We start from the raw sequence: 25607 nt of genomic DNA on the forward strand, positions 1-25607 counted from the left end.
GAAAGGCGAAAGCCTGAGTGTCGCATTCTGCTACGCAACTGGCACTAATCAGCAATTAATTAATAAATTAATTACGTAGCAGTTAACGATTTAATTAGTTAGTCATCAAGTAGGTAATTAATTGTCTATTACATTAATTACCAAATAATTAGTTAATTAATGAATCACTTGATAAGTCAGCCGTTAGTAATTCATTAATTAATTAGTAATTGATCATTAGTTAACATATGGCCATATATTCGCGCATACTGTGGTGGTGCTCTGAAATTGGTCGATACCTCTATGACGTCATCCCGCCTCGGCCAATCAGAGCCGCCGCAAAAGCGGGACACATTTGATACACGACAGGCTTTCGCCTTACTATTACGCTCAATGCTCAATGGTGAACATTCATAACACGGAAACCAGCACGGCCTGATCACGCTTTCGCCCTTTGCGCAAGAAAAGTGAAAGGAAAGGATTCAGGCGATAATCGGCTTGAAATCTGTTCAGATTTACAATAAACAATTTTCCACAGAAAGCGTTAGAGAGGGAATGATAAAGAGAAAGCGCCCCGATGGTTGACGGGCTTGTCGACATGTTTAGTGAATGCAGGCAGTCAGAAGGTCGCAGTAAATCAACTACGTGGTTAAATGAATCATTTTGTAGCACTGTCACAAGCTGCCTCGCATATAGAACGGAAGTTACGGGATCTCCTGCCTCACATATAGAGCGGAACTTACGGGATCTCCCCGCTCTCCTCCGAGCATGCATCTCCTACATGACTGTCCGAGGGAGTGACCGGCAAGCGCGCGTCCTTGACGATGGGCCGCAGAGCAACCAGCCGAGAGCATAAAAAGGCAGACCGCAGCAGTGCGCTCTAGGGAGATGTAGTCTCTCGAGCAAGTCTCGCGGCTGCTCGCTCTGGGAAAGTGTATTTTGTTTTTCACCGAGCCCACGATCAACTCATTGTTCTTCCTTATCTTTTACAACCACCGCCACCGATCAACTCTGCGACTACGACGCCTCATCGAACAAGGAAGCCCTCAGAATTTCTTTTTGCCACAGATTTACGGTTATTTGAATATTGTTTTCGCCTTTGTTTAAATCTTGATCTGGCTTAGTATTTTACGCTGTGTTTTCTGTGTGACTCCTTCCCCTACTTACTATATCTGGAATACTTGTTTTGTTATTTTTATGGTATTCTTTTATTGTTCGCTGCCGGTTTTCCCTCTTGTCAGTTACTGAGTCGTCTTTTATCACTATCGTGTCGTGGCGTTTTATATTTTTATTATATTATTATGCTGTGTAATTTCGACTAATAACTATAAATATCCAATTGTAAAAAGAGACTTCCTTGAACTTATACCTCAATCACACACCGACACACGTACTTCACGTGCTGACCGGCCTAACTTTTAAATGTTCTCAAACCTCATAGAGGGACGACGGGTAACCGTAAAGGGGATCTCGCGCTTCTGTTAACCGTAAATGCGGGGGTTTGTGACAAGAACCTACACATGCTATGGGCATTCACGTAAAGCTTTTGTGTTATCTACAAGCTCGTTGCCCCCGTGATAGCGCGTACGCAGCACTGTGCAGCCGGGTGCCAGCGCGATGGCAGCCGTCAAACCAGAAGGCCGGCGATGGCGGAAGGGTCACGTGACCAAATATGGATGCGCCCATGCGCTGGTGCTGTAAAGGGTCTATAGTGCGCTTTTGGGAATTTTTATTCCCCACAGAATACCCAGAAACAAATACAGGGGACCGCAAGATTTTCAAAGTGCTTAATATCGCCTTTATTCATCGGCATACAAAGTGAAATCATCTTTTACGGTCGTGTCTTCAAGTTTTGGGTGACAGATTGTTCTCTAGATAAAAAAACAACAACAAAAACAAATCTCTTTCACGCCTTGTTTTGGCAGCTGGCCTAAGAAATATGTAAACCCACACTGTTAACCTGCGCCAGCTGAGGAACGTGCTCCGAGAAACTCTCAGCAAACGATGCACAAACATCAACTTGCAAGAGGATGCCTGCGACTATTGTACTCGCAGTTGAGCACGCACTGCCTGGAAAAACTAAAAACAAAAAAAGAGCAAAAAGAAAATATGTCAAAGTGCCTCTTTCGCTGCTAAGGATGGGCAGTAACGTTTGATCACGCCTGCCGATTGTTTCAGCACAGACAAATGAAATTTATTGCGAAATAATAAAGTCATACATAACTACTCGTTACACTGTTGGACGCGTGAAACTTAACACAGCCATAATCGCAAACAACACTGAAAGAGTGCTTATACCATTGCGCCTTTTTTATATAACAAACTCGAAACTTTTTATTGAATAATTAGCAGACAGCACATTGAAATGCAGGCAAACTTCCTTTTCCCGACTTTCTTTTTTCTTTTTTTACAAAATATAGCGGCTTGCTCCTAGCACTTTCTTTCCACGTGAGTTTTCGACGGAACGTGATGCACGCTCAAGCTTTTTCTCCGTAAGAGATTTCTCTCACATCACGGACTGTCTCCAGCTTATTTTTTTATTTTTCATCAAAAGTAACAAATTGTTCTAGAGAGTTTATACTTCATATAGTTGCCACTCTTAAGTACCTGATTGCTTTTGTCTTTGGCAAGAAGCCCCTGAGCTAGGCATAACAAAAAGCATGTAGCATTGTAGGTTGGTTGAATGAGCATCGCAAGCCAGCAAAATGACTGGGTCAATATGCGGGTCACTAAAGCCGGGTAGATTACCATAAAGGCACACTTTGTTTCGACCGTGCAGTGAGATGTTGCTGTCGCAAGCATTCAATGATGGGAACTGAATTTTTGTTCGTTTGCAGATGGTTTCCACGCTACAGATGTACATCTAAATACGAGTGTCAAACGGGACGCCTAAGTGCCTATCCATTAAAAAAAAAATTATAATAATAATAAAAAAAAAAAACTTAAGGGTACTGAACCAGCAGAGCATTTTAAAATGCAGCTGTATAAAACAAGTCAAGAAGAGCTATAGGATAAGTTTGAGCAAACGCTCGTGAAGCACGCGTTCATTTTTGGCAAAACCGTAAAGTCTCGCGTATCCTCTTCATCTTTGTTTTTTGGCCACTGAAGCATGGCCTCCGAGATCACCCCCGCACGTTTGTTTCGCGCACTTGTAGGTGATCTCGGAGGCCATGGCTGAAGGCGCGTCATTGGAGGGCGTCACTCTAGATGGCGCTACCTACACAACGCCGATTTAATGCGGTTACTTGCGTGCTGTTTACTATAACTGCCGTCTTAATATGAACACTTTTACAACATGTCTTCCACCCACAGGCTACTGATGTTCTATTATACACTCACAGTTTTCATAGCGCTTGTTGGTATGGCAGGGTCATTTGGCAGTTGCACATCAAGGTTTTTCTCTCTCTCTTTTTATTCTACGCGTAAATGCACACAACAGTACAACAAAACCAAGTTTTGTCTAGAGGGTCGATAGACTATTTTAAAGGTTATTCTTGGCCTCCGGAATAAGCAAAGATGACGAAAATAGAATTGAATGCGCTGCCAAGTAGGCCCGTATTTCGGCACTCAGTTTCCAGAAACTGCAAACACACAGGTGTCCTTGATAAACAATGCTATCTCAAAATAAATAAAACTTAAGAAATTACGAGTTTCTTTAGACAAACAGCGAGCCTGACTATACGAACAACTTTATGCACTCCATATACGCGAAACAAAAAGACTAAAATTTCACTTCTTCACCGTTATTTCACCGTTTGTGTTATCACTCATCACCGGAGGTCAAGAATTTAAATCAACAAGGGATATAATAAACTTTCAACAAACACAGCGTCCTTAACAAAACTAGACAAATAGTATAAAGGCAGGCAATACAGACCTAGAAGTGAAATCCAAACGCAGAGTACATGCGCTAGTTTCGTAAAGCAAGAAAATTAGAAAAAAAAAAGGTAGATATTAAGGGTAATGAAAAACGAAATAGATCTTTCACTTTGAGACTCAAAGCTTGTTTCAAAACAGCGTATGAGTAAATACAACGAAAGACTCGGTTGAAAAGGCTGTCACGACCGCAATGCGACCTCCATAATAGACGTGCAGATCCACGTCTGCTTAAAGCATTCTCCCAAAAATGCGCACGCACACACATGCCCACACATACACGGCTCTTTTGCACAACCACTGCACACAATGGGTTTAAAAGAAGGCAACAACATCGTTAAGTCTGAAAATTAAAATATAAGAAAAACGACCTCAGAGGAAGGCCCTACACACAGCTGTGGTCACCACGCAACAAGGTTTGTATTTATGGTCTGTACAAGTCGCCCTAGCAGTCAACGCAGCATTTTACACACGCAAGGCGTCAGAATTCCGTGACAGAATGACACGGCGCGCCTTGCCTCACAGCGGAAACACATTGGATCTAGACATGTCCTTGACATATTTACTGGTACGTAAATTTGCCGCGCGACATTTGTTAAGAATAATTCTATAGAGAATTTATCAAACCCCACACACAGTTCGACTAAAATTACCGTACGATTATTGTTAGCTAAGCACATGCACGGCGATACGCCTGTGCCGCCCTCACGAAAAAGAAAAAAAAAAAAACGCCCTTTTTCGATGGCAGTGTTCATACTAGCGCGGATGTATGACAATAGGCCGGATAACATTGCAGTGTTTGCTGGACCACGTTCGGAACATTATACGTATTGTGTGACAGTACGCACTGCAATGGTCACCGCCACCAAGTTTCCGTTTAGGTGTATCTTAGTTTTACTGTTTTTTCAGGCATTTTAGTAAGCGTTGTTGTGTCCACGAATTTGCTGTAGCCGATCTCTCCTGAACATAGTTCTATTGAACTAATACACTGAAGGTGAAGTTACTAGAGGTGATATGTGGAAGTGAAATGGACTTATTTGGGGTACACCGAGCGCCTAGAGCTGGTCTTCAAAAGCAAACTTTTATTCACAGCCGGTTGCGTACGATTTCATTAGTAATGCTCGGTAGAAGACTGAAACTGGTTATTTTTCAGGCTATAGCCTGAAAAATTTATGTTCATTCGTATTGAATGACGAATTATATCCCATTAAATGATTATTTTTTCTTGATTCCATCAGCTACCAGGGAAATAAGTTCACTCTGCAAACATGCATGCTCAATGTCACCTTGTTTTGACTCTTCGTATGCACTAGCAGCGCCGACTGGCAAGCCCGCCAGATAGAGATGCTTGAGCAAATAACGCATTCTTGATTGAAGGTGTATCGGTAATCCATCACTTGAAAGTAAGCTAATTTACAGTGTGGCTAAAAGTGTGGAACTTAACCTAACTATATGGTGCTGAAAATGGATAGCAGGCATTGACTTAAATGCTTGCATGACGTCATTCTTACAACTGTCAGTCCGTTGCAAGTTGAGACACTTCCGTAAATAACAAATTATCCTGCCCGCAAAGTTATTTTGCTGCTTGATCTCGTACTGCGTAGTACATACCTGTACATCTCGCTTATGAACTCCGTTCCTTTGGCTTCTAGCATCGTTTCACCTAAGCACCTATCCGTTTAAGATCGGCTGTGGCATTTTAGTAGTATCCGTTCACCAGGCTGCATTTCTTTACACAGATAAGTATTATAAGCTCACTATTCTGGTATCAGCCAAGAACGGGGGACGTCACAATTACACAGGGCAAGACACGAGGCTGACATTACGAGGCACTTTGTGACGACCTCCGTTCTCAGATGCCAAAATTAGGATTCGGATCCAACTAAGACGCACTTCCAGCTCACTTTGACGCCCATTAAAATGTGGAGTGTGTCAACGTAACACATAACACTGTCGTTTTGATTGTGCACAGGAAGGCGCTTCTGCTAACCTTGGGAGCCAAGCCTTCTTCGTACGAATGCTTGTATCCGCAAAGCAACGTTTGCCGCTAGAGCCAGGTTCAAGCTTTTGTTTGTTTCTTTAGCGGCTGTGTTTGCCACTCTTCACTTCTGTACACTGAAAGGTTTTGAGGTTCATTTCTGACATGTACATCGCTTCTGCAAGACCAGCATGGGCGCCATAAATCAGCTATTCCTAGCATCCGAGCTGGGTGAAGGAAGGGCTACTCTCATTCGGGGCAGTTCCGCAAGTGGTAGACCTGCCTTGTCTCCCTCTGAGCTTTTTGTCGAGGCCCGACCAAGGATGAAAAAGCTATTGTCCCAGCTCGGCTACTAGGAACAACTACAGTATTTGGATGTGCTCATCGATGTTGCAAAGCTAACACATTCGTGTCAAACTCTGTAAAAAATGCCAAGGAAACTTTCTACATGGTGCTTTTTTTTTCTCTGTGTTTCTCTTTTCTTCTGCTTGCTGCTTGGCGATGTTTCGCGGCGCCGGGTCGCGCGGTGAAACTGCCCGTGTCGAAGGGGACGAGACTGCGGGGCGTCGCGCTCCTCAGGGCTGCTGCTGCTGCGTGGCGTGCTTGGCCACCGGATCACTGGTGTTGTTGTTGTCCACGGCGTCCGCGTGGTTGTCGAGGGCGGGCCTCTCCTCTGGAAGACTGGTGTCGCCGTTGGTCCGGGCGTGCTCCGGCGGCGCGTCGCCGGCCCCGGCGGTAGCTGAGGCGAGGTCGCCCTTGGCCCGCTTGTCCTCACGCTGAGGGCAGTCGGCGATCAGGTGCTCTGCCGACTTGCACTGGTGGCATCGCTTGGGCTGCGGTCCCATCGTGCACTTGGCCGCGATGTGGTTTGCGAACTCTCCACAGTTGTAGCACCTGCGCCAGAGAGAGAAAAAAAGTATGGTGCACTTGAATATCATTTGGACCAACCGTGCTGAATCACTCGTCATTATGTGGGTCACCTGATCTCTGCCTTTAAGAGTTGGCCGCTTTAATCAAGCCGTGTGGCACACCTGCATGGCCTAGGAGTGATTCTTATGATTCTGAATCTAACTTTCTACCTCAAATGGGAAACCAGAGTTTCTTCCAACTTTTTTATATTATATGGTCTCGTTAACTCGTACAAACCATCGAAGAATCAGTGTTCGGCCATGCCAGCTGCTAGCAACTAGCTCCCACCTGCCAGCGTCATACTCGTGATTTCAAGGCGAAAGCCTTTAATGGCTCATGCTGTCGTGGACAAAATGTGTCCCGCTTTTGCGGCGGCCCTGATTGGCCTGGGCGGGATGACGTCATATAAGTCTCGACTAATCACAGAACACCACCATAGTATGCGCGATGCGTATGCTAAGCAATAATCAATTATTAATAAATGAATATTAAATTATTTATTACTAATTAATGACTGATTGGGTATTCATAAATTAACTAAATGATGAATAAATAATTACTTTAATTCCCTGTTTTATCACTAATTTGTGCCAGTTTGCGTAGCAAAATGCGACACTCGGGCTTTTGCCTTTCACCACTTTTTTTTCGCTCACAATGCCGACGCCAAATCTTGGGTGAATGGGGCCTCTAAGGCGATAGCGTTAGAAAGAGGAGAACAGCGGACAATCAATCAGAAATCAGAACACCGCCTTCACACACACAACTTTCATCATTGTACGTTCAAATGTAACGCGTGAGTAATCAATGACACTCATAATTTCGCGCAAGTAGAGCTGTGATGTGTAAATCAGCTACTGATCACACATCTATGTGTATAGCGGTGTGCGGTCGAAGTATAACGTCGTAGTAGCGTACGCGTTGGCGGGCGTTACCCACGGCCATTGTTCCAGCTATAACACAGCACGACAGTTATAAATGGGCGACTTCCCGGTGTCTACAGTTCATCTGGGAGAAAAGCAGGAGAGGAAAACGCGTTAAATAGCCGCAACTCGTTGACGCGCGTGGAGAGCGAGGAGGCGAAAATCAAAACCTACAGAACGACGTCAGCAGTAAGGCTGGAATGGACACGTTATTGTCAAGCAACGCAAGTGTGGTGATGGTGCGACCAATGAAAATGTCCGAGCTGTTCATAATAACGACGCAGATAACAACTACGCTCGCGGTAGCACTAGAAGTGAATCAACAACCGACTTAAGGATTGCTTACGCTGCTGCATTTAGGATTATACTGTAGGCATGCGTACTGTTAAGCTACACAAAAAACATAACACAGGAGACTTCATTAAACGCCCTTGTTCAGTGCGATTAACAATAATATTATTTAGAGCAGCGTTTTTTTTTTTTTTTTGTTGTTGTCGTTGTTGCAACGTGCACAATATTCAGCGTTGCCACGTACTCTGCCTTGAGCCATTCCGGATGTTTAACTCCTACTCGGCACGCACATCGAGTATTCTATACACCAGCACTGCGCGCCTCAAAGGCAAAACACTGCACGAGGCCGACCGCTACAGCCTTCGTAATAGAAGTCTGTGCATCATGCACCATTCAACAGAATGTTCAACAGGATGTCCCTTGGACATCCTGTTGAATGCCGACAGTTGAGTTGACATTACTGTCGCCTTTTCCAGAAACGTGGGCAAAAGAGTGCACTAGTCTTGATGCCGTTCCTAAAGCGAAATGTATAAGACGCTGAAGCTATCAGGCAGAGAGAACAAGAACAAACTAAGCAAGCAGAAGAATTATATAACACGCCTGCAGGTTCGCATGAGTTCGACTGATTCTGGGAACGGCAGATCTCGTTCCCCGAGCCTGGCAACAGGATGCACAGAGTGCCGCTCGGTGTCCACACGAGAATTCCTCACGGTGCCATTAGAGGGCTCGAGATTTATGGAGTCTTCGTCACGCCGCGATAGCAGTCGACATCTGGGCTAGTGGATCAACTAAAGAAGCAAAGACGATGCGGTGAATGGCGAGGAGACGTCGAGTACGCGAACGCACGCATCGAAAGCGCGCATCGGAAGTATACATACGATAGGCACGATGGAAAGAGGAAAGCGCGAAAGAAAGCGACCTGCAAAGGTAGGGGAGGTGGGTGAAGCAACGGAAAACGAGACGGGCGAAAACACGACCGATTTTCGTCGCAGTCCATGCGTATCCATCCCGAAGATCGAAAGTATAGTCCGCAGTAGTCTCCCTTTGCCACGCGCGCGTGATCGGGGCGAGACGCGTCGAAGTCCGTGTCCGTGCGCCCGACGTTCGTAGTGCACCCCTGTGTGTCGTTACTTAGAGGGACCCCGACCCGGCAGGACAGCAGCGGATCGTCGCGGCAACCATTAAAGCGGGACTGCCCCGGTTACCGCGGAGTCGAAGAGGCTCTCTTGCACGCCCATTTTTATCACCTCAAACCAGACAAACTCCGACGCAGCCGAGCGAGCTCGTGAGAAGGAGCGAGACATTTTGTCGCATATACACATATCAAGCAAACCTTTTGCTGTGCTTTTCGCTGCCCTTTTCTGAATACTTTCAGTACTTATCAGGAATATTCGCTTGTGCTGATACGTGTACATCGCTGTAATTGTTTTGAGCCTAACATTCGTACCTAGTCGTTTCTTGCACTTTTTATTTTTATTTTTTAGTGATAGCGTTAAAGGAGACGTCAGGCAAATGCGGTGTCGGCGTCGACGTTGTAATCAAAACATCAAGGGCATTACGCTGACGGGTGGTTGCTGGCAACTGACATGGCCGAGCACTGAAAGCTTCGATGGTTCGTGCGACTCAGCGAGACCAGATGATATCAAAAGGATGGGAGTAGCTAGAGTAGTTGAAAGTAGCGTGACTTGTCCCTTGATGCTCCGTCAAAGACGTGTTGCCGCACATCATGCATGAAGAAGTTTATTGTGTTTTTGCCCCACTTCTTATGTAATATCCCTAACGGGGTCATTAAGATAATAAATTAATACGAAAATGAAATGAAAACACTGGTTCCACATTTGAGGAGGGAAGCCGGAATAAGAGCTCGCTGCAGTGGTTGTGGTATGACTAGGTACTGCGGTTGGCTGAAGAGCTAATTTCGGGCACAAATAAGCCCTGCAAAGAGTACAAGAAATATTGGTTTGCTGCAACAACACCTGAGCGAATTCTCTTGGGACCAAGTTTAACAGCTTCCAGACCCGACATTCGGAGCCTTAACGACGCTTGCGCTGCAACTAAGTTCAATCCGACCTTAACGTTTAACTTTCGGAACAACCTACATCTTTCTTGGCTGAGCTCGTGGCAGTTCAGGAGGCACTCTGCTCCATGGCCAACATTACTGTACTTCGTCTAACAAGATATCTGCAGCACTGCGAAAGGCAGAGGAGCCCTTGCGGTTGTGCTCCTAAGCGCATCTCCCCCCCTGCGCACTATAATAGAGAATTGTGCTCCTATTCTCACCACCGCCAATTTGGGGGGCGAGAGGCGCGTAGGAGCATAATTGCGTAATGTAGTGCGTGTGATCCTAATTGGGCCGGGGTGTGTCTGCCTTTCGCAGTGCTGCAAATATCTTGTGAGACGAAGTATGCTGGTCATACCAGCATTGGGATCCTTTAGGTAGTTGTCTGTGTTCTCTTCTATTTATTGTTTTTTTTTTTTTTTGTTAAAAACAGGTAACATGTTGGCAGCTTTAAAGGCAACATACATGGTGCACATTGTATCTTTTGCACCATTGTGCAGTCATGACAATTTGCGCTAAGCAGGTTCACAGGAAAAAAAAATACTCTAGTAAAGTCGGGCAACGCAGGTGAATAAAAAGTACTGAAGCACAAGGGGTCATAAACGCTTCTTTCACAGGAAATAATTTAGCAGACTAACTTCTGTCCGTATATGTGCACTTTTGGACAGAAACGACGTTCTCAGCTTCTACTAGTTTCCACAAATTTTGCATTGTCCTCTCCAAAGGCCATCTTTTGGTTTCGAACCAGTCCACCCAAGACATAATTTGGAGATTTTCGCGAAAGATCCATTGTTGGAACGGAATCGCTATTCCTCGAGATTGAGGGTGACCGGCTATCAACTGTTGTGTTATTCCACTTAAGAAAAAAAAAAAAGGAAAAAAGAAAGCTGCCACAGTGGCAGTATGCTTGCATTTCCCTGCAATGCCTGCCATGCAGCTGCAGTTTGCTTCAATAAAGTATCTGTCGGTGATGTCTGCGCGATGTCCCGGGCTGACATTTCACTCTAGTATTCCTAAAAAGTCGCTTCACTTCGTCGACATGGCCGGAATAAAGAAGCTCAATGCCTTCAGCCAAGTTCCAACCAAGAAAAAGACAATTTTCAACCAAAAGGCAGGCCAGAATACAGCAGCGGCACGCAGGCTCCCATTGGCATGGTCGCGGAAAAAAGTGCTACGACGCGCAGCCTCCACCATGGCCGGGCTGAAGGGGAGAGGCGCGCGCTCTCCCTTGAGATCAGCCACGACCACACACGTTCTCACGGTTCAGCTAAAGCGGGCATGTTTATATCGGGTGGTCGCCTACGATGTCTAGCTGCATAACGTACTAGCTTAACACTATCGCGTCCTACCCTTAAAGACGGAGATAAAGTGCCATCCATATATATTTTTTTCTAGGTAGCAGGCTTTCATTCTCTATTCACTACTGTACAGGTTACGACTGGGTGCTTACGCCTTTAAAACACAGCTTAAAACACCGTTCCACATTGCTAAGAGAAGTATTAGTATCTTGTTCAGTAGGAATATGAGAGGAGAGCCTGTGTCATGGGGGTCATTTGCTTAAGGCCGAAGTTTGGTAATGTGTTTTGCAGTAGGTTCAGCGATTTCACAATGTAGATGTAAAACATTGGTGGTCTCTCTGCCGCTGGGCCCATGCACGCCGCCATTCCAAACAGATGGCGAGAGGTCGCCATCAGATACTCAATGAGTGCTTTGCCACGGTATTACATCCGCGATGATGTCTTTTAGGGCCAACACGCGGCACATCATTTCAAAGCCCGAACTCACACCTCAGATCATAATCTGAACATGGGCCCGTACGTACTCACGGCTCAGATCATGACCTGAATGTGAGTTCGTTACTGTTCGTACTGACTCCTGACTGAGGTCACGATCTCAACGTAAGCGCGCCCGAGTGAGTAGCCTCATGAGCGATTCCGCCGACCCATGGGCCTGTGTTTTGTTTCTATCGGTGTAGACTGCTGTGAACCAGAACAGCTTTCCTGCACGCGTGTACCAGCGAGTTGAAAAACAACCCCTGAAACAGCGGCGTTTCTCTTTCCTGTCCGCACAGTTCCTTAAGCCGGTTCTCTGAGTTTCTTTAGTTCTGCCATTCCATTCCCTTTTCTGAGTTGTGAGTTCCTTAGTGCGCTAAAATAGTTTTCCTATACAAAGCGAGAAGGAACAAGTAGTGCCATGTTACACCTGCTCTGTACCTGATCTTCCGGAATCGTTTCTTGGACATGGGCCTGCGGTGGGATCCCTTGCAGTCACAGCCCTGGGGTCCCGACACGGCCGTGGCCTCGACGCCCTTGTCCGAGGCCTTGCACTCGAACTCCACCTCTTCTTCGTCGCCCAGGCTCCGAAAACCGGACATCTGGATCACCGACTGCGCACAGGAGAAAGGATACGTTAGGCTACGCGGCAACGCCAGCCGTAACAGCACGTTCACAAAACGTTTTTCGCACTTTTCCCGCTTCTCTAAAGCCAAACAGGCGAAATTTGCGCCCACTGCAACGGCTACGTGGTGCCACACTGACCTGATCATATGATCGCACCAGGTACACTCACGAGAGATTCACACACCCGACATGCCCTCATTGACAGGTAGGTGGAAACGAGATTCACCCGTGATGACATTCTACACCAATTATCCAATACCAGACCCACCGCACAGTCATCGCCGAGAAGTGGGTCGTCCGTATATCGGAAACAAACAACGTTCGAACTACGAAATTCCAAGCCCTATATTGAACGGTAAGCCCTACGTGCAAGGCTATGAGCGCGCGCTTCGTCAACTTTCCACGGGGCAGCAATGAAATTTTCATCGCCACCACCACTCCGGTTTTCGGCAAACAAAAATACGGTATACTGATCCTTCTCACAAATCACCGCGCATCGACAGATCGTTGTTTTAAAGAGCGCAAGAGACATACCTCGCTCTGACGTTCAGGTGACGTGGACTCGCCCATGACCTCTGTGATGTCGCGTCGCACGCAGCGGATAAGTAACACTTGCGTTAGCTTAGCTAGACCACAACGTGATGGGACTTGGGTAATGGCACGGTAGTGATTTTGCGTCGGAGGGGCTCCTTCGTCTCGCGAGGTCAAACGCTCTCTGGTAAGAGCAGCTCGAACGAATGCACGCGGCTAGCGGCTACGACTCACTCGACTTCGTCTTCGTCGTTAATCCGATGTCCCGGAAGGAAAGTATTTTTGGCTTCGCTACGGGATACTGGGGCACGCGCGAACAACGGGTAGGCAAATAAGGCTGTGAAAAAAAAAAAAAAAAAAAAAAAAACAAATAAAAAAAACAGACAATAATGAAAATGTACTTGAATAAAGTTTGGTGTATTCCTGCGAACTGGCCAGCATGTGCGGCCAAAGAATGCATCGAGGCAGAGTGAGAAAGAAAAAGAAAACAATTGGGGGGGCTCTATTATAATGTTTCTCAGAATTTTTAGAAACGCTGCAATCCCTAATGCCGTGCGGACAATGCTACAAAAGGAACACGCGCTATAGAAAACGAAATATCACTGCTGGCTGAAGCAACAGGCGCAATTTATCATCCCCTGTGGCCCGGGGGAAATTTCTGGCAGTAATCAGCTACCCAGAAGTAAACGTTTAAGTCATATACTAGGTCTGAGTTTCGGGTTAAAAATAACTCTTGCATTGTGTAAAGCCACTGCTGTCAAATCTGTCGTAAATTGGTTTCACATTGTTAGTCGAGGGTGAGTACAGATAACATTCAGAGCAGGAAACGCGAGGAGGAGGAGAAAACATTTATTTACGATGAAATGATTTGGGAAGGAAGGTGAGATGTGACCAAGAACGTTCGTCAATCTCCAACCTGCACCATCGCCCGTTTTGTTCCCTGTACCCCTCACCCATACTCCCCGCATGGATTTCAACTATCGCATGCAGAACACAATCCGAATGGTTCCCAAAATACGAACAATTTTCCTGTCTATGATCACACTGATGTGTTTGTGACCTCTCGGGCTTGTCAACACGAATATAAGATGTTTGCAGCACTGCGATAGGCAGTGGCACCCTGGTCCAATCAGGATCACGCACACGACAATAGGCAATTGTGTTCCTACGCCCCTCTAGCCTCCCCCCGCGGCAAACTGCGGGGGTGACAGCAGGAGCACAATTCTCTATTATAGTGCGCAGGGGCGAGAGGCACTTCCTCTGCCTTTTGCAGTGCTGCAGATATCTCGTGAGACGAAGTATAGCAGCGCTGTGCTGGCAGAGGCTGCATTAAAATAATGTACCGGTGCACGTGCTATTTTCTCAAGACAGCTCTCACTGTAAGCTCTGTTGTGTTGTCACTGTACAAGCATTCTGTGCGCATGCATTTGAAGTGCGGTAGAAACCATCCGACGCTGTGGTGATTGGCAAATCATTCGACTACTGAAGGCATGGAGAGGCAGGCGTTACTTGTACTGAGGCGGCTCTAATCGCGGCAAGAAAGGCGGAAGAGACACGTACGCCAAGAGCAAGATGAGTATACCGAGAAATTAGAGGGCTCTTATCCTATTCATGACAGTGGACGCCCGCATTTCAACATAATGCGCATATGTTCACGCCTTTGTAGGCATACGCCTACCTTCTCATTCAGTGGTTCCCCTTTTCACTCGTTTTGAGCATAAACGTCGTGCCACCTTGTTTCCTAGACAAGCAAGCTTTATAACTAGAATAGCGACAACTTCCTCGGTACCAGAACGGTTACTACTGGCCCCACGTCGCCGTAAAATGTAGTACATACTACGCATTTAGTGCACATGCGTTAGCTATTAGTTGCTTGCATGCAAGGAATCACGCGGCAAATATCCATTCCATTTCTTACAAAGTGCTTGTACGGTCTTTGCAGCAGCGGTTGCCTATAAAAAAAAAAAATCCATTGCACTCAAGGAAAGCTCACAATTTACATCAGTGAAGGTCAAAACTTCTTGATGAATCGCTATATAAAATAATTGCAGCAGAAGTGCGCACTAAAAACCGTCACAGCCAAGGTACGAAGTTTTTCGATGCTAACCTTGGTTACGTAGGAAATTTGAAGTAGCACATGCAGATGATGAATGCACAAACAACAAGCAGCTCTAGTCATGTGTTTGCGTAATTATTCTCCGAGTCCGCTCTTTTTACGCTGCTTTAAATGTTCATGATGTCTGTAATAGACTTGCCAACCAGAAGATCGTAAGGAACACACAATCTTAAGGAAAATTGTCTATGCATATTCATGTCGTCTTTGACCGCACAGTTGAGTGCTGCACGAAAGATGGAAAATTCAACAACTGCAGTTTTTTTAACTACACGCATGCGTAGACGTTATAATAACCTGTGGCTGTGCCAGAAACATGCACCCGAAAGAGAATGCCAGGCTAAAAGCAGCACGTGATGCGACAAGCAGCGTAGAAGTTTGGCGGGAAGCGCAGCATCAAGCAGGGTGTTTCCGTCGCTACCACCTTTCGGGTGGTTCCAGAGGTAGCCGCATGGCGGAGACACCGTATGTGGAACTTGCGAGTTGTTAAGTCTCGCTAGCCCAAGGTACCCAAGGCGCACGAAGCTGTTGTGCTGGGGCGCGGTGTTCCTGGCTGAACATCGACTAGGCCGACCATGGCTGTTCTGACCTTCTCGAAGTTGTAAACACGCTGTGTAAATAATTGTATCAAGTCTGCGTTGTAAAGCTTTATAAATCTTTGTGCACCAACTTGCCCAGAATGGCGTTTAAAAATGTTCAGAGCGTGCCCCTTACGGTATAGCGTTTCAAGATTTCCGCAAAGGTAAAAGCGGGCTAGTAATGCGTTGTTTTCAATCGCATTTTAGGCTGCATGGGTCGGATGCAGCGTAATTTACAACTATCCTAGAAAACAACCGTCAATTACAATTTACCCGCGTTCTGGCAAGGATATATATACATATATACTATATATACAGGCACAGGCGGCTGCCCTTCTTAACTTTATTAGATTTGCGAAGTGTCCCAGGAAAAGTGATGAACGCGGAATCCTGCTGGTTGGGTAAGCAACAAACACTGGGCCCTCCGCTATTGCGCTTGTAGGCCGTCCGCGGAAATGGAGCGCTTCCGGAGCGGTTGTTTCAAAGTTCCGGTCACCACTTCCGAGCTCTCCGCGGGCGGTCTCTTGGGCGGAAGTCGAGCATACGGCTTACAGCGCTTCTCGGTCCGGCACGATTAAGACTCAGCGAAGACCCCCAAAACGGGCGGATTGCGCGCGAGGCAACCCTGCGAAAACGCGTATATAGTATGTGCAAAAACCACACACTATATACAGGGCAGCAAGCTAGGCATAATCGGATTCTGCGCCACTGCGGAACTCTGCTGACTCGCAATTTATCTCGCTTTAGTAAAGGCGTGCTGGCACTGTTTCTCCACACAAACGACGCTCGCGAAGACGGAAGTTGGACGAATGCGACATCACGTAAGCCTCATTAGGCGTCCAACAAAGAGCCCCACATGGCTACTGGAAAAAATAGTGATGCTGGTCCAGTTACAGGCAACATTACTAAAGTAGTCCGCAAGGAAAAAAAAAGGAGGCGTATCACTACGCGCTCGTTTTGTGGCCGAGTGGTTTCTGCGGAAACGGGCTCTATTACGAGCATACACTGTTGTAATAACTTGCTTCGCGTGCTTGGACATATTCGCAGTGTGGATCTTATAGAAAAAATCTGCTGGGAAGAGGCAGTTCAGGTCGCTGCGTTGCGCAGCGCAGAGGGCACAGCTGGCAGGATTGCGGGGCAGCGAAAACGCGACACGAACGAAAATGACACACAAAGCAAGCAAATTCACTGAATCCCGTCCTTTCTCCCCAAAAAGGTGCCTTTTATGAAGTTGATGGCAAAAATAAGAAGTAATAAGCTTACAGACAAAGCAACTATTATTTCATCTCGTCAAGAGCAGGTACTATTTTTCATCGCGGATGCGGGGAGCGCGAACCAGAGCTCTAGCCTCGGCAGTGTTGTACGTATGAAACGGAGAAACTTCCTTCGAGGCTTTAAAGATAATTAATTTATAAGGGCGCCTCAGCGCTCAGCAGCTGAGGCAAGCACACCGATTATGTGCTGGGCTATACATGCGCAAATGGCGAGTTCAGCGTCAGCCAGTGAACGGAGCACGGATAACAGTCTCTGCAGTTTGCAAAGCAGTGCGGTATGCAATGACAATGCAAATCCACCACTTTCTACTTTCGATACCTTTTATTCCAGAAGTACAGAAAAAGAGAAAAACGCGTGCATTAGGAACGACGAAGAACATCGGCCTTATCACGACGTTGTAATTCAGAACACATCTGCGTTACACGATACTCTCGTCCATGAACATCTTTCCTAACCACAAGCCGCTTATGATCACACAAGGATTACCTTTACCTACGTTATATGCAGGTTAAAAAAAAAAAAAAAAGACATCCCATCAGCAAGCTTTCCTGGCCACACAACGCGATGATCGTGCCTTGGTAGAGCCCATTCTTGAAGTGGCGCCAATCACGATTTGGCATCGCTTGTGAAGGCACCCGCGCGCATTCGACAGTAATCCCAGAAAGGCGGGTGCCGTACGGCGATCAGAGCAGAGCGACCGGCTTTCTAAACCATGTTGTCAATGGAAGCGGGGACTCCTTGCGGTCTGTCGCCGAGCTGTGGAACTGTATCACATCGTCGCCGAGTCCTGCCAATCTTCCCTCGAGATCGAGACTCGGTAGTTTGAATGCTCTCTTAGTATAAAAACGTGCTCTCCCCACGCCTCACGGAGACGCAGGAACCCTCAGAAAGACGACTCGTTATTCCGGGGAACAGTGAGGAAAAGTGAGGAGCGGTTCGGTGAGCGGGTAGGGTGGCAAAGCCGAAGCTGTCCCTACAAAAGCGAGCACACACAAACGAACACCAGCAGCAAGAGTGACGGAGATTATCACAAGGTGGCAGCACACAACAACGGCGGTCACTCAGCTAGGCGCAGCACCCCGACAGCGAAGTCCAGGATGCCGCCGGTAAGCCGATGGAAAAGGTAAGAACGGAGGGGTATTATGGCTGCGGAGAGCTACGAGCGCGTCAGGGGAGAGAGAGTGTACTCGTCCTTTACATCCCCCATCCAGTCCCTACTAAACCCGCGACCTTGCTCCTCTGGGCGGCTGGGCCAGCAGCTGTCCACATCTGGACCAGGGCGCGAGTGACCGTTGAAACGCGTCCTCCCCCGCCGGCCGCCAGTCACGCGGCGTCAACAAGGGCTCAAGCACACACGCACACACACGACGGCCGTCTTTTCCTGACCCTGTCTGGCCATTCCCCTGCTTTCCCTATCTCTTGCTCGCCCGTCTGGCTTCCCTGCATTCCCTCCATGAACGCTCACCTCTCTTCAGCACAGATGGACGCCCAAGCCCAACTGCTTGTTTGCGTCACTCTGTTCATCACCTTTCCTTAAATCTTTGCCCTCTCATTCTTTCTTCCCTACCTTTTTTTAAGCATACATGATGGGTTGCCCTTGGAAAGATTTCTTTTTTTTTCTCTCTCGACCGTCCGTAAATTGCAATCCACTGCCTTGCACCGGCTAGCGAGGGAAAGCGAAAGTGGGTGCATGCAAACTTTATGCAGAAAAAAAAGGGAGAAAGGGGGGGGGGGGTCACTGAAAGACATCGGCGCACGCGCCCGATTCCTCAAAAGGGGGCACTATTTACGCTATTGCTCCCTGTCCTCTTTTCTCGCCCCAAAAGCGTGCCGCCGCTGCCTCTGACCTCCACTGCCTCCTATTCCTTTCAGGTGGCCCTCCTCCGATGCCCAGGGTCAGTCTTCGTCATTCTGTCCGCTACCTCCACTCTCGCGCGCGCCCTCTTCACCTAATGATGGACAACACGGGGTCGCTTTGTGTACCCGGCTCGAGCTTTGAGGAGGGGGGCAAGGCTGTCTGCGCGTGTCGGCATACGTGGCTGCTATAACCTGAGCCACCTCGCTTCTTCGAGGCCACACACACACATGCGCGCGAGTGCCTGCGCGTGCCGTAGCGCGTGCGAGTCGTGAAGTTGTGTATACAGCCCACAGCCAGCTGCTGCCGGTCTGGCAGGTCACGGTTCTGCCGTGACCCGCCTTTTGATAATGATTTTTTTTTTCTTCTCTGTTCCCCTTGGCCTGCAGCACCGAATCGCCAGCGCTTTCTGGGATTTTCACGGTCAGTGCCAGTTGCGCGGCAGGGAAGAGAAGACGAGGTGCAAAAGGCGCATCAAAACAGTCCGCGCAGAGCTATTTTACTTCTATGCTTGAACAGTTAGTTTTTAACAAAGAAATGCAATGCGCGGTTTACAAACCTTTATTTGCTGCCAATTTTGCTAGCGCGTTGGAGAGATCACTGCTTAACAAGGTCCAAGCTCAAGCGTAGAATTAAAAAAAAAAAAAAAAAAACTGGGCACCAAAATCTCTACGACGTACACTGCTCATACGTTCACTCTGTCTCTCGTAGTGGTTCACACGAATATCAGCCAAGATCACATCGGCCAACTGGCCCATAAAAATTGCAGTCAGATCTGCGCATTCAGGCCTAGTCAGCTATTATGGTCTCCTCGATTCGGCTCCACTTTCTGCTACTAAAGTGCGCCGGTGTCGAGCCAGTTCTCGATGTGCGAGTGCAGCCTGTTTCCAGCGCTTTCGGTGCAGCGGACAAATCGAGTGAAACGCTCGTCTGCTGGGGACCTGTGCGTGTCGCGCGGATCGACAAGTGCGCTAGATTCTGCTAGTTATTTCGGACGCTGCCATATGAAACTTGTCAATTCCAAAAGTGATGAATTAATAATTTTACTCCGCCCTTTATCCTCTTCCCTTCTCCCCTATCATATTTGACGGCCGCGAATAAAAGCTACTTCTCTCTCTCTCTCTCTCTTTCTTTCTCTCTTCCCGTTTTTCTTTTTTTTTTTTCTTTTTCTGTTGCGCTGTTTACTGGAGCAGGCCGACCGTCATCGATGTTATTGAGATCTGTCACCGTTCTACTAGAAATACGTCACGATATGTCATCCAGTTGCAGTGTAAAAAAAAAAAGACGCCCGAACTTTGGCTTTCGACTTAACTGACTCTTTTATTTAACTCGCGCTAGCGGCATGCAGGAGGGCGGTGAGCGCGGAGTGATTGTGCCAACTGAGCTAGGCTCGGGCAGACTATTTGGCAAATACATGCATGGCCGACTACTGAGCTCAACACCAGCCGTTACTCTAAAAAGAAGCTCATGCTCCCATATGCTGAAAATACTGATGCGGAGACCACATAGGTAACCAGGAACGTGTCAAAGAGAGTCACACAGAAAAAAGTTTTAGTGATCCATATATTAAAAAAAAAAAAAGAAACAACAGCGCTCACCTTCTGCCCATACCGCCGCTCTAAAGGCAACAAAAATATTGGCGACGAAACCGCCGATGACTGACAGTCTCTTCGCTCCTTGTAGGACTTTGTCAACGAAAAGGAATTCGTGGGCAGGATGTGAACTGCGTTTGCTTTACTCCGACTCCTTCGCCTGCACAGGTCAAAGTGTGCATTCCGTTCCTTTCTTCTTTTTTTTTCTTTTTTTTTTTTAATCGTGCTTCTTCCTTAAGTGAGAGCAACGGCCAACATGAGGTCGTACGTCATTTGCGGAATCCATGGTATAAAAGAAAATCAAACGACGCACGTTTGTGAAATAGTGCGAGCAGATGAAGATTACGGCAAAATCAGAAGTGGTGTACAATGTATGCACAATGTCACGCATAATTGAAACGACGAGGATAAAAGGAAAAAAAGGAAGGAAACAGCGTGGATGTCGCGTCTCTTGCTCCATGGATAGCTTGCCCATCTTTGCACGACCGTCAAGCGCGATGGAATAATGAGCGGTTGCAGGAAAAAATAAAAACGGCCAAAACAGTTTGCTACATCGAGTTCTGTATGAAATCACGTTGACCTGTGGGAATGCCTACACAGTCTAGATAGGCCTTTGCTTTAATGACTGCGGGACGGAAAATTTACGCTCGCCAAAGGGAAAAGGAAGACCACATTTATTTAAGTATTGCATCCAGTGCAGAAGGTGTGAGTCATGGTTACACGAGATAAAAGCTCTGGGCGGGCTGTGATACTAAGGGACAAGAAATGCTCGAAGCAAATTTCCGTATAAGAAAAATCGGAATGATTGCGTCAGCGATATGTCCGTGGCGCTTTTAAGATTGAGTTAGTGTACATTGAGCGGCTTGCCTGAAGGGGCGATCGTTTACGAGACTTACTAGTGCGCATGTATTTTTGCTTCCGCACATTTTATTCAAATACAGCCGGTTCTAAGTTAGCGTCTGCTGAGTGTCCATCCTTTCTTCTGCGTTTGTCTGTCGTATGCGTTTCCTAAAAACATGAGCCATCTAGCCCGTTCACAACTTCTTTTAGATCAACCTGTAATTCGCTTTTTGCAAATTGCGGTCTCAGTTACCGAAATTCATTAGCGCTCTCCAGTCACGCGCCGCACTGGAGAATGTTGGCATGTATAACGACCAGAAATAGTAGTAATAGTGGTACGCGTTTCTATGTGCTGCGTATGTCCCCCCCCCCTCTCTCTCTCTCTCTCTCTCTCACACACGCACGCGCACGCACGCGCGCGCGCGCACACACACACACACACACACACACACACACACACACACACACACACACACACACACACACACACACACACACACACACACACACACACACACACACACACACACACACACACACACACACACACACACACACACACACACACACACACACACACACACACACACACACACACACACACACACACACACACACACACACACACACACACACACACACACACACACACACACACACACACACACACACACACACACACACACACACACACACACACAATAAGGTGGCGACGGACCGAAGTCAGGGAATATGACATCGTGTTTCTTTTGGGCAAGGAAAAAACGCTTCAGTACAATCCTCCTGAGCTCAGTAAAACTTAGTGTCGAGAAGGGAGTCCACGGTATACTGAATTAACTGCAGCAGATAATGCGCGCTTTGATTATCCCTCACATGGCAACTAGCTCCTAGGGCACCGAGAGGAGCACCCCTTCATCAGTTGCAGTAAGATTTTTCATTGCCCCGCCAACCTTGCGAGACCTCGCAAAGGAAATGTGCTCAAAAAGGGCCGTCCGTGAGAAAGCTCGTAGCGAAATCCCCTGAATCCTGGCAACCTAACGAGCCACGTACTCATAAGCTGTTCGGCTGCGACCAATTAGCGCCCGATACTCGCCAAGATATCGCAGCTGTGATAGAAGAGCAAACATCAAATAAGAATGATGAGAAGGATGTTTGCTTTAGCACAGGGTTCGAGAAAGGCCTAGTGCAGTAACAGCCTGTTCCGTAACTTCTAAAAGTGTTTCCTCTTTGCGTGAACGAGATTAGTATTTCTTTTGCATCTACGTTTTTTTTTTCTGCCAGATTTCGTTGCCGGAACACGTGTCACTGAAAGAGCTAAACGCCAATGTGAAGATTTCGTATCATGTTTAATATCACCTAACATGATATAAAGAGACACCTAAGATACAAGGTAATTCGACTCTAACGAGAACTCCACGAAAAAGATCGTTTTCTTAAACGCATGCGAGCATATGTTCTACGCAAGAAACGTTGCAACGTAAAGCGTAGAAAAGCGTAAAAGCCACGCTCACTGCTCAGGAGATTAACAGCTTTCGAATAGAAATAACTGTACCAACACATGAACCTCTGCGCAATGACGTATGCGTCTCAGCCTCAAAAATATTGGGAGTGCTCAAACCGGCTGTTTAATTGCTGTCGTGTGCGCCTGAGTGTGTGAGTAGTTGTAGTAGTAGTAAGTGGTTCTTTATTATAAAAGAATAAAATAAAAAAAAATAAAGGAAGGAAAATATTTTTGCTGCCCCGGTATCTGCTATCGAAATAAGCTGAAGTACCTGAACTGGGGCGGCAGAAATAAAGAGGTAGCAAGGAGACGGGTAGGAGAAATCAAAGAGGTGAGCTACAGGGAGAATGGACAGTTTATGCTTAAAAGGTAAATAGTTATAATACAGTATTGTACATTCCACACAGTATGAGTTTGTTTGAGGCCCACCCGCGATTGTGCTTACGTAGGCAAGTTCTTTTGAGTCTCCTGCAGACAATACCCCCGCCATTATTCTAAGAGAACTGACCTATGCTATCGACAGCCTGGTACCCTGTCTGTGCGCAGTTAAATCTGCCGGAAAATATTTTTCACGCAATCTAATTGCACTGCACCACAGGACGAGCAAATAAACGATACAAGCTAGAGATGAAAGAGTACACGTTAGCGACTCGTCTATAAGGATTTGGCACTGACGAGAACGAATGCTCGGCCTACATACGTGTATTGCGTAGTGCCCTGCTTCGCGAAGGTGAAAAAATATGTACATATAAAGCGGAACAAACCCCGAGCGAAAAATGCACCAAGAGAGTTATTGGTATGTATGTACATATGCACGAATATCAAGTCGCGCAGACCCAAACTCGAGTCGTTGCTCAGAGGGAATGGCAGGTATACGATTGCAGATGATTGAAATGGAAGCAGATACCTTTATCTCCTCTTCGTATATACTCCCAAGACCCATTAGCCTGAGAGTCTTCTCCGCTGTTCTTCCATAACTCTGCCCGCCAGGAAAACTGTGTCCCCTCCCTATTACTTATACGCCGGTGAATGAGAACTGTTCGCCGCTGTCTCTGGCCGCTTCTCTCCTCGACTATTCCGTAGAGGCTCTGGCCGTCTCACGTTTCGCGGAACGCCCAGCATTGTCATCAATTCTCTCTGACTCTATTCACTGGCGCGGCTGCAGCGCGCGGAATGTAGGGAAGACGACGCAGAGACGAGAGACGCGCGACCGTGTTTCCGCGCTTTGCGTCCCTGGTCGGGTTTCTGCCGGCGACGTCAGGAATCGGAGGCTTTCAGTAATATGCGAGGGGGTGGACGCTGAACTGACTCAGATTCCTTTTGTATAGTCGACTGAACTGGGAAGGATAACGTACGTACAGATAGGGCGATCAGTTACGATCAACTGATCAGGTTTTACCGTTGGAAGAGACGCAAACAGACTCTGCGGCCTCTGCCATTCCGGCTGTATTTTGCTACACGTCTTTTATTTCTCTATACCACGAACAATGCCGCTCTAAAATTTTGTGCACGTACGCTGACTTGCAGAATAACATTTGGTAAGTATGTAGACTAGGCTGCCACTAAGCAGAGCTATCTGGTCGCACTTAGTAGTTAAGACAATACTTAAGGGCCAATACATCGATGGACTGCTGGACCAGCAGGCGCTGTTCTTCCTCACCCTCAGTACCAAGCCAGCCCGGCCAGGTCCTAACCATATGGGAGGTGGCGAAGAAACCCGATTACAATGCAACCGGGCATGACAATACGCAGTGGGATAGGATGGCATGAATCTCTGCCTGAAAGATCACTAGTGTAAGTGTGTACTTTTCGGGCACTTGTGAATTGTGGCGCCATCTAGAAGCGACGAATGAAAATATATCCGGCATTCCCACCATTGCATCCATGGAAGAAGGTTTTTCTTCCTCCATGATTGCATCATTGCATTCTGAAAAATCGGTTTCCTCTTCTTTTTTTCTTTTACCTCTTAATTACCTCTACGGCTGTTACGTATAAAGGTTTTTCCTACCGGATCTTTTGACTCATTTTGCTGGCTGGTAGTTGTGCATTTATAATAATCTCGATGTTTACCATTTGAACAGTTTCCTTCAAGGACCACAGGCGGCGCCACTATCCGTAAACATCCCTATCTGCTAGCTGAGAGTGTGGAAGAATTGCAAACTCTAGTTAAGTATTGCGGAGACGAAGGGGACGCTTTAGGCTTCAGTTTTAGCGCAGTCAAGTCGGTTCTGATGATTTTCAACGGCTCAGCTGATCAGGGTCTTAAAATAAAAGGCCATGAAATACCCAGAGCAGCAGAATATAAATATCTCGGGGTATGGGTAAAGGAAGGATTGACATACATTGGAAAGCATGAGAAATCACTTAAGACCAAAGGGCGAAGAAATGCCGGGATAATGAAGCATAGAGCATTGTGGGGATACAACAGGTATGAGGTTTTGAGGGGTATTTGGAAAGGAATTATGGTGCCCGGGCTTACTTTCGGAAATGCGGTTTTGTGCCTAAAATCAGAGGTGCAGTCGACATTAGAAATAAATCAGAGAGACGTCGGACGATTTGCACTAGGTGCTCACGGCAAAACCACAAATGAGGCGGTACAAGGAGATATGGGCTGGGCATATTTAGAAGTACGGGAAGCTCAGAGTATCATATTATATGAGAAACGCCTGAGGAAATTGGACAGTAACAGGCGGGCAGCTAAAGTATTTAAATACCTATACCTAAAAAGCGTTGACTCACAATGGAGGAAAAAAAACTAGGAAACTAACCAGTAAGCATGCTGGTCACAAGGACGAAGAAATAAAGAGCGTTAAACAATAGGTCAAGAACACAGAAGGTGAAAATTGGATAAATTCGATGGAAAAGAAACAAAGTGTGGAATTATACCGAAAGTGGAAAAAGCAGATCAGGA

At 46.8% G+C, this 25607-nt stretch overlaps 1 protein-coding gene across 3 annotated transcripts in view; it reads right to left on the bottom strand.

Annotated features, from left to right (window-relative positions):
- Positions 1–1768: 1768 nt before the first annotated feature.
- Positions 1769–25607, bottom strand: part of LOC146208087 (protein lin-28 homolog) — a 199741-nt gene continuing 175902 nt past the window's right edge. For all 3 annotated transcript variants that reach the window (XM_084591761.1, XM_084591762.1, XM_084591763.1), the window contains 2 exons: positions 12226–12398; positions 1769–6727 (listed from right to left, as the gene is read on the bottom strand). In XM_084591761.1, the coding sequence (XP_084447887.1) occupies positions 6409–6727; positions 12226–12398 (492 nt within the window). In that variant the 3' untranslated portion in view covers positions 1769–6408. The remainder of the gene's footprint in view (positions 6728–12225; positions 12399–25607) is intronic.

Source organism: Amblyomma maculatum, chromosome 1 (genome assembly GCF_055883805.1).
Source record: "Amblyomma maculatum isolate TAMU_Amacu chromosome 1, ASM5588380v1, whole genome shotgun sequence".
NCBI lineage: Eukaryota > Metazoa > Arthropoda > Arachnida > Ixodida > Ixodidae > Amblyomma > Amblyomma maculatum.